This window comes from Lolium perenne, chromosome 4, assembly GCF_019359855.2.
Source record: "Lolium perenne isolate Kyuss_39 chromosome 4, Kyuss_2.0, whole genome shotgun sequence".
NCBI lineage: Eukaryota > Viridiplantae > Streptophyta > Magnoliopsida > Poales > Poaceae > Lolium > Lolium perenne.
Genome location: NC_067247.2, coordinates 163,071,235 through 163,084,863, shown reverse-complemented (window position 1 = coordinate 163,084,863; position 13,629 = coordinate 163,071,235). Strand labels below are relative to the sequence as shown.

Here is a 13,629-nt window from a genome sequence, read left to right as displayed (position 1 = left end):
TAAATTTTAAAGTAGTCTAAAGCTTCATCTTTAGTTCGCAACAAATAAACATAGCAAAATCTAGTCGCATCATCAATCAATGTCATGAAATATCTCTTTCCACCTTTTGTCAACACACCATTCATCTCGCATAGATCAGAATGTATGAGTTCTAGAGGTGCCAAGTTTCTCTCCTCGGCCGCCTTGTGAGGCTTCCGAGGTTGCTTTGATTGCACACAACTATGGCACTTAGAACCTTTGGCAATGGTGAAATTCGGAATTAAACTTAAACTAGATAGCCAAGACATTAAAAACCAAAATTAATGTGACATAAACGAGAATGCCAAACACTGGTATCATCACTAACATTGCCACAAATATGGTTCACAGACTTATTACTGAAATCAGAAAGCGAAATGCGGAACAAGCCTCCGCACTCATAGCCTTTACCAATAAATTGTCCAAACTTGGAAACAACTACTTTATTCGACTCTAAAACAACCTTAAACCCATCTCTGCATAGAAGGGAGCCGCTAACGAGATTCTTGTTCATAGTAGGGACATGCTGCACGTTCCTCAGCTGCACGATCTTCCCCGAAGTGAACTTCAGATCTACCGTGCCAACACCACGAACAGAAGCATGTGACCCATTCCCCATCAAGACGGAAGAATCCCGGGAGACCTGGTAAGAAGTGAACATGGATATGTCAGCACACACATGAACATTAGCACCTGTATCAATCCACCAACATGGAGATTGAAATACCGAAAGAACAGTAAAGAGATTACCGTACCCATCAGCATTGCTAGCGGTCACCGTGTTGACTTGCCTCGCCTTTTTCTTGCGGTCTGCCCTCTCTGGACAGTCCTTAGAAAAGTGGCCAACCTCTCCACAGGTAAAGCAGCTCAGATCTGCTTTGTTTATCATCTTCTTCTTCTTGAAGGTTGTAGTTTTCATAGGCTTATTGAAGGAGGGCTTGTTATTCCCTTTGTTCTTGCTGTAGGGTTTCTTATGCACCATGTTGGCGCTAGACTGACCCTCTCCTTTCTCAGTATTATCCTTAGCCCGAGCTTTCTCCTCAACATCAAGAGACGCTATCAGATTTTCAACTGATATCTCCTGTCTCTTGTGTTTGAGAGTTGTGGCAAAGTTCCTCCATGAAGGGGGCAACTTAGCGATGATGCATCCAGCCACAAACTTGTAGGCACACTTAAGGATTTCAAGCTCTTTCGCAATGCACTGTATCTCATGAACTTGTTCGACTACAGAACGGTTGTTTACCATCCTGATGTCATGGAAGCTCTCCATGATGTACAGTTCACTGCCTGTATCAGTAGCACCGAATTTAGCATTCATTGCATCCCAGAGCTCTTTACCATCTGTTATGTGCATGTACACATCACACAGACGATCAGCAAGAATACTCAGAACGCATCCGACGAAGAGAGTATTGTTTTCCTTGAACTTGTTCTGATCTTGGTCAGATATAGTTCCTTCAGGTAAACCATCACTAACTTCGAACACTTTCAGATGAGTAAGCCAGAGCATGGCCTTAACTTGCCACCTCTTAAAGTGCACACCGGTGAACTTATCCGGCCTCAGTGCATCAGCAAAACCAGCCATTGTTAACTCAGGAAATTGCCTACAATTAGGTTTTTGGATTGTTGGATAATTAGGCACAATTTCCATGATTAATTCCAGAATATAAAACATGATGACAACAACTACTAACATGTGAAACTCAAACATACTAGATGCATTAATCAACATGAGTAGCAGCAGCGCAAACGGTAAAGCATCCATCGCTAAACAGATCGAGATATGTCGCACGTACCGATCTGGTGGAGGTGGTGGTGGAGGTGTAGCAGTTGATGTCGCAGCAGTAACGTTGTTGACGACGGGTCGAAGTAGACAGCGTTGAAGACGACGGTAGGCAGCACCGCCCGACTTGGACGGAAGGCGACCCGTGATGAAGAGCTTGAGCAGTCGCGCGGAGTGCTTCCCAAAAACCTAATTCGCCCTCTCCCGTACAGGATCGCAAGGACGAGCGGTTCCGGAGACCTGCTCTCCCGTTTGCCGATGCACGTCGGCTCGCGGGATGGAGTAGGCTACAATGGCGGCGCAAGTAGAGAGAGGTGGAAACCCTAACTCGTGTATTCAGTTTATTTCTGCGGTAGCCGGGCAAGAGATTATATAGGCTCGGGAAACCCTAGGCAACGTGGGCCACGCCCACGTCGCACGAACGTTTCGAGTCGGTTACAGATAGCCCACGATCCGGGAGCGACCCGAACCGACTACTCGAGGCTCAATCCACTCACCACGAGCGCGCGCGCGCGTCGTGTCAAGAAGAGCGAGTAGGAGGAGGAGGAGCGCGTGTAGCACTCCTATTCTCACTCACTTACTAGTGCTGGAACAACCCATCTTATAAGGTGGTGTAACTTCCTCCCAACTTTCCATGTGGGACTAAACTTCCCACATCTTGCCACTCCCTAGTGAGCTGCCACCAACTTGGGCTCAAACTCACAAGGCTGCCACTATGTGAACTTTGAGATTTATAGGAAAAAACTGAAATCTAATTTGGGCCACTAGAAGTGGGCCCAATATTTCAACACATTGATGCAACCGACTAACACGAATCACCTCGTAATATCCAATGGTTAACGAGTTGATTGAGCTCTAAATCAATTCTTATTTGGACTCGAATTAGCAAAACTGGAATTTTCATAAATCGAAAGTGTTTCAAGAGAACACGTGTCTTAGTTTGGTGTGTTGCAAAACCCCCGCAAAAAGAAGTCGTGCAAAAGACGGCACGAGACCATGACCAACTCTTCTCCTTAAACCCACCGAACCAAAGCGAACCCTCGATCACCACATCCATCCGGGGCGGCAGCGCAATGGTGTTCAGCTCCGGCGCCATGTCCATCTCGTCCTCCGACCCCAAGTCCCGCTCCACCGCCCCTCGCAACGGGGCCCTCGCCTCCGCCATCTCCGCCGCCGTCGCTCCCGGCGGCACCGGCCGTCGACCCCCCGGCGGTAGCGGCGGCGGCTTCGGAGGCTTCCTGTCGCGGCTCTTCACCGCCGGACCGGCGCAGGCGGCGGAGGAGAATCCGCCGTCGAGGGACTGGGACGCGCACGACTTCGGGCCCAGGATGACGGTGCCGTTCGAGAGGCTGAAGGGGGCGAAGAGGTACAAGGTCTCCGAGCTCAGGTTCCTCGACCGCGGCCCGCTCGGCGAGGACGCGCGCGTCACGGGCGCCGACGACCCCCTGTTCGAGGGGTCGGCGCTGCAGCCGGGCGGCGTGTTCACCCGGGCGCAGCTGCTCGGGGAGCTCGAGGCGCTGTCGTCGTCCGGCATGTTCGAGCGCGTCAACGTCGACGCGATCAGGCCCCTGCCCGACGGCACCCTCGGCCTCACCGTCGCCTACGCCGAGAGCCTCTGGGCCCCGGCGAGCCGGTTCAGCTGCGTCAACGTGGGCGGCCTCGTGCCGTCGCAGTCCGACGAGACCGAGGACGACGACATGACGCTGAGGGAAAAGATGGCGCTCCAGCGGAGGCAGGAGCAGGAGTACCAGCGGCGCCTCCGCAGCGCCACCAAGCCGTGCATCCTGCCGGAGCCCGTGCGGGGGGAGGTGGTGCAGATGGTGAGGAAGCAGGGACGGGTGAGCGCCAGGCTGCTGCAGAGGATCAGGGACCACGTCCTCAGCTGGTACCACAACGAGGGCTTCGTGTGCGCGCAGCTGGTCAACTTCGGCAACCTCCACACCGGCGAGGTTGTGGGCGAGGTCGTCGAGGGGGAGGTCACCGGGGTAGAGTACCAGTTCCTGGACAAGCTCGACAATGTCATCGAGGGGAAGACCAAGCTTCCTGTGATTGACAGGGAACTGCCCCAGCAGGTACTGAAAAAACCAACGCACTACCTGAAAGAAACCAACAGTCTGTGCTTGGATAAGTTTTGTAGGAGTAGCATTATTGATCAACATGTTCTTATTATTATGCTCTAATTCACTAAAACGTTCTTATCCTTCCACAGTTCGGTCATTCATTAATACTACTCCCTTCGATCGGAGGGAGTTTTTTTTTGAAACAAGTCATCATTCAGTAAAATGCTGACCATCACCCGGGGGAACGAGGCCTCGCGATCCCCCGCCTCCTTTGCACGCCGCGTGTCCACCTATGAACCCACGCGGAGAGAGAACGGTGGAGGGCCCACCTTATCGCTTTGTCTTCGTCTTCCCCACGAGTGTCTCCTCCGCGTCCAGAACAAATCCCCAAGCCCGTTCAGCCGTCCCCCTTCCCTGCGCCTCACTCTCACAGACGACCTCCTCTCATCCCGCGTACCTCCGGCCGCCGGCGTCGGAGCCTTAGATACTGAGGCACCCCGCAGCTCGGCGATCTCCTCCACGCACCAGATCGCCGCAACTCCCAGCCTCATGTGCGCCATCCGCAGCGCCGCCTCGTGGGCAAGCATGGCTGCAGTTCCGACGACAGCGGGATCAGCCTCCTCGAGGTCTAGATCGATGCGGGCAAGCTCATCCCAGAGGACCCCTGCCCCTACCCCTTTGAGTACAAGTGGCCGCTGGCTCTGCTACAGATGGCCGGCGGCTCTGCTACCACCGGGCTCGAGCTGCTTTTCCACCACCATTGCTGCAATCCAGAGGAGCACCCATGGCGGGCGAGCGCTGCTGCAAACAGGAATCTGCTACAAATGGCGGACGGGTCTGCTACCGATGACGGCCAGGTCGGCTACACACGGCAGCAGGGTCTGCTACCGTCGGCGCCCAGGTCTGCTACACACGACAACATGGTTTGCTACCGTCGGCGCCCGGGTCTGCTACACACGGCGACCGATGTTGGTCCCTACGACGGCCATTGATGCTACCGGCAGTGGCAATGTTCTGACGGAGAAGCTGCGACCCGCCACCGCCGTTGCTGCGACCCACCACCAACAGCGCTGCGAGCAGGCGTTGAAGCTCCGGCGACGTCTTCTCCGGCGATGAGCTGGGCTCAAGGAGGAGTGACGGGGGTGGTGCTGCAAGGAGATGATGGCGAGCGCAATCACCATTGCTTCGAGACGCCACTGCCGGTGCTGCGAGCGGGCATCAAAACTCCGGCGACGTCTTCTCCAGCGACTTGCGGGGGCATGCTGTTGGACTGCTGCAAGGAGATGGTGGAGATGAAGGACGCCGGGATGGGATGGGATCGTGTCTGCCATTTTCCGTCGAGGATGGGGCGCTGCGAGGAACCTCTTCTCCGGCGACGAGCATTTTGCCGGTGATGCTCGTGGGGGAGCTACGATGATGCCCAGAGTTTTCCTAGCGGAGCTACACCCGCGGACAACCTTTTCATGCCCGCCCTGCGGGGAGAGATAGCGTGGGGGAAAATTCCGATGCAACCGTTTTCACTTCGACAAAGCAAGCGGCAAAGAGCGGCCCCATCCAACGGCTATCGAGGCGGGGGATTTATGCTTTTTTCGTCCGGGGGACGCTCAGCAGTCCCCTTCTTATCATGTTTCACACTTCAAACATGTCCCTTTCCCTTTATATTTGTAGGGCGTATTTTGACTGGAATATCACTTAGATAGCATTGAGTGCACGCACGCCTAACAAGATTGAAATTCGGATTTGTAAAAATTAAGAGAAGAAGTAGATGAATTCGATCCGATGCGCAAGAAATTGCTTGGTTACCAACTTACTATTCTACAATGCTCTGTCTACCGATTTGAATGTTTTTTTTTCTTGCTATGAAGTGCAAAGGACATCAGTATTTGACTTATGTCTGTTGATGTATTACAGCTTCGGCCAGGCCATATCTTTAACATCGGGGCAGGGAGACAGGCTCTTAAGAACTTGAACGCGCTGTCTCTGTTCTCCAATATAGAGGTGAATCCATCCCCTGATGAAACCAAAGAAGGAGGCGTGTTGGTCGAAATCAAGCTCCATGAACTGAATCCCAAATCAGTGGACGTGACCACGGAGTGGAACTTTGTGCCAGGGCCTGGGGGACGACCAACTCTTGTAATGTGCCTACATATTCACAACCTTTTTATCTTTCTAACATCTGTCTCAAAAATGCTGGACAAGTTCATGATTAAGCTTGTGAAGCTCCATCATTGTAATCAAGCCCTGTTGCTGAACCTGATGTATTATATATCTGATGGAGAGCTTCGTTTCAGGAATCCATTCAACCTGGAGGAAGTGTGGCGTTTGAGCACCGCAACATCGGTGGGCTGAACAGATCTCTCGCTGGTTCGGTTACATCCAGCAACTTGCTCAACCCTCAGGTGAGTTGGTAATTGGTGATTTTGTTTGATGAATGATTATTTCAGCTTTGTAGTGTGCTTCTTGGTTATTCTAGAAACAGTCACACGCATGCAAGGCATTAGTTTCGTTTCTGCTCTACTACAATCTGAAAGAACTATCCAACAGCACACGCATGCAAGGCATTCTTGCATTTGCATATACCTTGAAGCTAGCATAGTACTAGCATGGATCCCAGATATTTCCATGTTTCAAATACACTTATATATATCCATGTTTTTGTTTTGTTTCTTAGGACGATCTTTCGTTCAAGTTTGAGTATACACATCCTTACTTAGACGGTGTGGAGGACCGCAGCAGGAACCGCATCTTCAAAACCAGCTGCTTCAACACCAGGAAACTCAGCCCTGTCTTCGTAGCCGGCCCCAACATGGCCGATGTTCCACCTATCTGGATCGATAGAGTTGGAATCAAAGCTAACATAACAGAGGTTTGGAGGAATCGGTACACCTCAATTTCGAAATGTAAATTATTCCAACATTTGCCATTGACCAATAATTGCAATTACAGAACCTCACAAAGCAGAGCACGTTCACGTATGGCCTCGTGATGGAGGAGATCACGACGCGTGATGAGAGCAATGATGTGTGCACTCACGGGCTCCGGAGGACGGCCACCGGCGCCCTGGGCATGGACGGCCCACCCACGACATTCAGCGGCACCGGCGTCGACCGGATGGCATTCCTGCAGGCCAATCTGACCCGGGATAACACAGAGTTCGTCAACGGCGCGACCATTGGCGACAGGTGCATCTTCCAGGTATTGTCCTCAGAGCAATCCATCCATCTTTTGGAAGTTCACTATTCTTAAGACTGCATTTTGTTTATGCAAACCATCAAAGAAAATAAAACCTAGCTTCTATAAATAAGTTCTCCATGGTGATTCAAGCAAATTAATCCTCTTGACGACAATTGTGGGCTGCAGCTGGACCAGGGCCTGGGCATTGGAAGCAAGAACCCGTTCTTCAACCGCCATCAGCTAACAGTGACAAAGTTCGTGAATCTAAACAAGCAAAAGAATGGTGCCGGCAAACCACCGCCGGCCGTTCTTGTCGCCCACGGCCGCTACGCAGGATGTGTAGGAGATCTGCCAAGCTATGACGCCTTCGCACTTGGAGGGCCTCACTCTGTCAGGGGCTATGGCATGGGCGAACTCGGCGCTTCTAGGAACCTTCTCGAGGTTAGTAATGTGAATCTCTTTGCAAATATCACTTTCAACCGTAGCACGCGTAAGCAATGATAAAGAATGAAATGGACGAATAAAGTTAAAGTGTCAGGTTCACCTGAACTGACGCATCGCTTCTGCGGCTTAATCATGTAGGTTGCCACCGAGGTGCGCCTCCCGGTCCCCATGGTGAAGAACACACAGGTGTACGCTTTTGCCGAGCATGGCACCGACCTTGGGAGCTCCAAGGATGTCAAAGGGAACCCTACAGAGTTCTTCCGACGTGCCGGCCATGGATCATCGTACGGTGTCGGCATTAAGCTTGGCCCACTCAGGGCGGAGTACGCCGTCGACCACAATGCTGGCACAGGAGCCCTTTTCTTCAGATATGGCGAGAGGTTCTGAACTGGATGATCCGTTTCCCCCCCATCTCCAGCAGTTGGGGAAGAGGGTTAACAAAAATTTTCAGCATGTAATATATTCGACCGTGAACTGTTTGCTAGATAAGATGTTCTTGTAGTAGTAGTATATTTGTTCCATGTTGGATTACACGGTTTTAGCTGAAGGAGCCCACGTCCCAGTTGTAAAAAGTTTCAATGGAATTTCATGCACGGTGAGACGAATGAACAATGTTGCGAACTCTCATAAGGTCAATAAATAAACCAAAATTGTTGCGAACAAGAAAAACTAGTTGTCTGTTGGTGTTTTGTCCGGTATCCACTCTATGCCCGGCTCATATACTGGCCGGTTCTCGAATCAATCAGGACATCATCGCCTACATCAACGAAAGAAGGCACGTTGATCACAGCTCCTGTTTCCAGGGTTGCAGGCTTTGTTCCTCCTGCGAAACAAGATGATTTAGATCATGTTATTGCACACCATAAAAGAAATATACAAGACTATTCTGTGGTCTTCGTGACTACATTGTGTGCGGTGAACAACTATTATTAGCATGATGCATGACTAACCAATAACATGAACACAAAAGATCTTGATATTTCTGGAAAGGATGTAATGGCTAAACGTGAATCCAACACAAGCCTCACACACAATGAGAGAACGTTAACATTTTTTTAAAGATCTTTTCCAGAAAAAGTGCACCAGGCTTGATCTGCACAAAAAACATTCTAGAGAACTACCTTGTGCACTGTCACCTTGCCCTGGATCAGTCTCAGTTACGGTCAGCCTAACAGTGATGGGAAGATCAAAATCGATAATCTGCAGAATTTGTGACTGTCAGTGGTCAATATACACATGCTGCACAGGATTATACTACATATAACATTATCAAGTAGCATAGTACAAAGATTACTAAAAGGCAATTAGTTAACCAGACAGACGACGTGAGAACAGAATTGCACATACCCGTCCATTCCAGTATAGCAAAATGCAGTCCATTCCCTCTTTCAACCACTTTTGCCTGTCACCAACATCTGACTCGTTTAAGCGACTTTCTTCAAAGGTCGTCTGGAAAGGGAAATTGGGATCAGGACATAGTATACTTGAAGAATGCACAGTGCTGATTGCTATTAAGCGATGGGTTGGTTGACTATAACAGATAGTTTATCTGTAACTGAAGGTTGTCTGAAAAAAAGGACACTTCTTATCACACTGGTTTCTACAGTAACTGTTAGGTTGCATTTTATCGTAATGAAATACTTCACCTATGCTTCTAAAATACCAGTGTGTGAATATGTGTAATTAGTGGGATTTCAAGCTTTGACTTGCTCATGTCCTTAGATAAGCAAATGGCTTCGGATACATTCAGACATCTTGCTTTTTGTAATGACAGAACATTCATATTCCGCTTCCCTAAACTTGGATCAGTACTTTTCTTATTAACAGGAGATAACCTTTCGTTATTTTCATTAATATTTCGAACTGATAAATTGTACTACCTCCGTCCTGGTTTACAGGTCCTACGCGTATCTCTAGGTCTCTAAATTAACCAATGTAACACAAGATACATATCATTGAAAAGTTCAGATGTTGTACTTTTTAATGGTATAAGTTTTGTAGTGTAAATCTTATATTATATTGGTTAAATTGACGATCTTGGGATACGCGTAGGCCCTATAAACCTAACTGAAGCCATATTATGCTACGCGCGATTCCACAAATTTTACCTCAGTATAACGGACAGCTCACTCCATAGTTATCCAGGTAAAAGAAACATGTATAGTTACCAGCTTACTCTGTTTTGCTAACTCTCCTGAATTAGCTCATCTTTTACAACAGTTGCAATGAGTGAAATAGATGCATGTATCAGATCTATGAACACATTTATGGAACATATAGATATAGGCAGGTAGCAGGTAATTGTGGAGATGACATATTTGAGTGAACTAGATGCATGTACCAGATCCATGAACACAAACTGGGATCCATCCTTGTACGTAAATTGTTTCGTTTCCTTAGAAATAGAAGCTTCCTGGATCTGAGAATGTAAGAAGTAAAAACTGTAAGCTGGTACAGAACTAAATGTGATGTGATACAACTGAGGACACCAGAAAGTCAATCCACAGCAACCCTATTTGATTAACTAATGAATACAAATATAAAATTACAGATGCAAAATAAGAACTGCTAAACTCAGGTTTAGATTCTAAAAAGGGAGTTTCTGCTCAGATTACCGTACTTCCAGCTCGAAAGGTTTTCTCAACTGTGTTTCCAGAGATATAATTTTTCATTTTTGTCCTCACAAAAGCAGCACCTTTTCCAGGCTTCACATGGAGAAACTCTGTAGTTGCATGGACACAGAAGTATCATTGCTATGTTCCTCACGTTGAGCGTACGAAATAAAACAGAGTACATTGATAATAGATGGCAGTTCTTTTTCATTTTTTTGAGCCTGTGCTCTCCATATGCAGAGAATCATTTTTATCTGCACCATTGCTTTAAGTTCGGTTATTTCAATTAAGCACTTCGCAGAAGCTCTAAAGCTCAGGCCCACCGTGAGTGTACCAAAAGTGAAAACATACTTCAGAAAGAAAAAACAACCATAGGTTGAATCAAGTTAGATATAAAGGATATGAAGATTAGACCAACATAAGCCCATCTGTTCTCCTACAAACTAAAAGATTGTTGTTTTGGCATCTCACATCTCAAAACAGCAAGGTCGGACTGACTAACAACCAAAACCAGTCTCACATTGCTTCAGAATACACAGACAGCTAGTTTGGCACAACGAAATTTATCTGCAGAATGGTTGTCTCAAAAATCATACTAACACAAAGCACTACTTGACATACATTTTGGGCACATGATACATCTTCATTACACAGGGAAAGGTTAAAGGTACTGAATTATCCCTATTAGCATAGCTTGGCAGCTAAACTAAGCAAATAATCACCAATGATTGACCAGAGAGGAGGTACATTGCGTCGGTTTGGAAAGGTAAAAGAGCATGAATATGGTAATTAAAGGAATACAACAATTTGGATGCTCTAGAGGAATGTTTGTAGTTGTAGGAAAGCATTTCTTGATGAAAGACAAGAGTAGAGAGATAGATACATGTTGCATTGGAGATTGGACTTCCCAAATGAGGAAAGCAAGAGGTTGGGATGGATGTTTAGAATCCTTCTAAAGGACTCATAGAGGATTTTTGTTTTCAAAGCAAACCCTTAAAATCCTACCGTACATAGAGGTTTCATAGAGAAATTTCCTACTAGATTCCATCTCTACAAAAGATTTAAAACTTTATGTAAAAAAAAATCCTAAAACCTTGCTTGTTCCAAGCAATCTCTGACTGAATTTGGCAAGGTCATGCGGTGAGGTGCAGAAACAGATGTAAAGGAAGATGGATTCAGCTTGTTACCAATAATCTTCCACGGCGCGCCGTCAACCTCGAGGTTGATTCCTACCTTGATGTCGTTGCTGGACAGCGCATAAAGTCCTGAACGGAACAGGCTATGAGACAGCGTAGATAGAAAGAAAAAAACTTGCAAAAAGAAAACAGTAGAGAGGTTAGGGTCCAGGAGAGGCTACTCACTGGTGGGGGAGCGGGAGCGCAGGGGCGCGAGGCGGAGGGGCCGCGCGGCGGCGACAGCGAGGCAGGAAGGAGGCCGCTGGAGTTCGAAGAGGGAGGAGGAGTTCGCGGCGATACGGTGGTTGTGAGTGGCGCCGGCTAGGTGGCGGAGAGCGGCCATTATTTTGGTGCTCCGTTTCTTCCTTCAGCGTGCACCTGCGCGAGTGACGCGATACGGCGATAGTGATAAGGAAGAGGATGATACGGGTGGGACTGACCTGTCAGTGTCCACAGGAAGCAACCATCTCACTAACAATTACAGGGCCCACCTGTCATTGGCGCGGGAAAATAACAATCTTCCTGTTCATTTTTTTTTGACAATGAATATATTTATAGTAGTGAATATAGTACATGGTAGAATCTCTGGGAATTACAAAATAAAGTTTAAAATAAACGCAAACTCTTTATCTTTAAAAACATAATCTTCTAAGTTTCTAAAGGCCACCAAAGAAGAATGACAAAAAATTTAAACCATAGATCTGTAAATATCAACAAAGATTTTTTCATAATTTTAACTTGAGCTGCAATGTCAAGGCTACATGTACCCACGCAACAATTAAAGTAGTCACCAACATTGGAAAAAACAATCGAGCAGTCTAGTCGACGTTGCCCAGGAGATGAGAATACAAATCACCATTGTCGAGGATGTACCAGTCGGGAAAATATCGCGAGAATATTCCTCCTCGCGGCAACCATGATAAAATGTCTAGGATCAATCTAGCGAAGAAAGCCCTAAAGAACCATAACTAGAGAAAAATACTCTTTGAACACCACCATTGATGTCGGAAAGGAGATCTCCTCATCGAACGAAAGGCCGAAGATCACTTATTGTAGGCGATGTCATTTCCAATGACCTGAAGTCCAAAAGAATCCGACTACCAAAACCATACCCTAATATATTGAAAACGCTACTACTATTAAAAAAAACTCCACTCGTAGATCGGGTCTCCCCTGATGCCGGCGAGACCGACCTGTGGAGGGGGAACCGTTATGAAGAAGGCGAAGGTGCATGCGACGGTTGGGTTTTTCAGAGGATAGGCGACGGTCGCTAGCTTTGCTAGATTTTTCCAGAGGTCTTACTCTATTTTATCAATCCTCTAGTTCTTAATTGAGATGTCGAATTACTTATAAAAAGTTTCTCTGCGGAAGGTCAGGAATGACAAACCACTTCTGTTTTCTACATGCTAGTGAAGCGAGGCAGAGCCAACAAGAAGAGAAAACTTGCAAGAGAAACAGGATCCGTCCAATTTATGATTTCTATAAACCTTATTAGGCTCTCCGATCTCCATCAGCTGGAGGGGGATTTCACGAAAGAAGAGGTGTGGACTGTGATTAAAGTTATGTCGATGGACAAGTGTTCGAGTCCGGATGGTTTCACCCGCTTCTTCATGTCCCGCTGGAGTATCATTGAGGGCGGCATCATGCAGGCTTTTGGCTCCCTCTCAAGTCTTGATTCTTATGGATTTCGGGCTACCAAACATGCTCGCGTTACACTCCTCCTCAAGAGCCTGAAAGTCGATTAAGTGCATAATTTCTGATCGATTAGTTTGATCCATGGGGTTTCCAAGTTTGTGGCTAAGGTGATCGCCACCTAGCTGGCTCCGATCCTTCTCCCTAGCTAGTTTCAGAGCACTTGAGTGTATGTTTTGCCGTGGTTTTTTACTCCACGAAAACTTCATGTGGGTTCAAGGGACGATGCGTAAGATGCATAGTACCTTGACAATAGGTGTCCTCATCACTAAATCTTTCAACATAGTGAATTGGTCCTTCCTCATCGAAGTGTTTCAGACGCTAGTCTTTGGCTAGTAGATAATCACATGGATTTGTGCCTTTCTCTCCACGGCAAACAACTAGATCCTTCTTAACACATCGTTGTGGTGTCAGATTGCCAATAGACATGGACTTCGGCAAGGGATCATGCATCCCACCAGCTCTTTATCTTGATCATGGAGGTACTCCATCTCATGATAGAGAAAGTGACGGGCGAGGGTTTGTTGGCCCAGTTGGCATCTACATGACAACGTCACCGCACATCGATTTATGATGAAAATGTTGTTACCTTCTAGCACAAATATTGACAAAATCTCTACCCATTTGATCCGCTGCTCCAAGGAAGAGGTGAGGTTGGTGGCCCAGGAGCT

General features: G+C 47.5%; 2 protein-coding genes across 2 annotated transcripts; one reads left to right on the top strand and one right to left on the bottom strand.

The window, feature by feature from the left end:
• The first annotated feature begins 2,838 nt into the window (after positions 1–2,838).
• LOC127294385 (protein TOC75, chloroplastic) lies at positions 2,839–8,148 on the top strand. The gene is made up of 7 exons (XM_051324189.1): positions 2,839–3,873; positions 5,773–5,994; positions 6,153–6,260; positions 6,533–6,727; positions 6,808–7,056; positions 7,222–7,476; positions 7,618–8,148. Exons 1-7 carry the CDS (start codon positions 2,875–2,877, stop codon positions 7,864–7,866), a joined length of 2,277 nt encoding a protein of 758 aa, XP_051180149.1. The 5' UTR covers positions 2,839–2,874; the 3' UTR covers positions 7,867–8,148.
• LOC127294386 (uncharacterized) lies at positions 8,043–11,666 on the bottom strand. Its single transcript, XM_051324190.1, has 7 exons — positions 11,453–11,666; positions 11,279–11,356; positions 10,095–10,201; positions 9,821–9,898; positions 8,827–8,928; positions 8,601–8,679; positions 8,043–8,302 (listed from the first exon to the last, which is right to left on the bottom strand). The coding sequence occupies exons 1-7, from the start codon at positions 11,607–11,609 to the stop codon at positions 8,184–8,186; spliced, it is 720 nt and encodes a 239-aa protein (XP_051180150.1). The 5' UTR covers positions 11,610–11,666; the 3' UTR covers positions 8,043–8,183.
• Between the last annotated feature and the right edge of the window lie 1,963 nt (positions 11,667–13,629).

Excerpts from the sequence above, each read along its gene's own strand:
- LOC127294385 (XM_051324189.1), top strand. The coding sequence starts at position 2,875 with ATGGTGTTCAGCTCCGGCGCCATGTCCATCTCGTCCTCCGACCCCAAG. Across the intron at positions 3,874-5,772 it reads ACAGGGAACTGCCCCAGCAG|CTTCGGCCAGGCCATATCTT; the intron begins GTACTGAAAAAA and ends GATGTATTACAG. Across the intron at positions 5,995-6,152 it reads CTGGGGGACGACCAACTCTT|GAATCCATTCAACCTGGAGG; the intron begins GTAATGTGCCTA and ends GCTTCGTTTCAG.
- LOC127294386 (XM_051324190.1), bottom strand. The coding sequence starts at position 11,609 with ATGGCCGCTCTCCGCCACCTAGCCGGCGCCACTCACAACCACCGTATC. Across the intron at positions 9,899-10,094 it reads CCTTTCGAGCTGGAAGTACG|ATCCAGGAAGCTTCTATTTC; the intron begins GTAATCTGAGCA and ends TTACATTCTCAG. Across the intron at positions 8,929-9,820 it reads AGTTTGTGTTCATGGATCTG|ACGACCTTTGAAGAAAGTCG; the intron begins GTACATGCATCT and ends TTCCCTTTCCAG.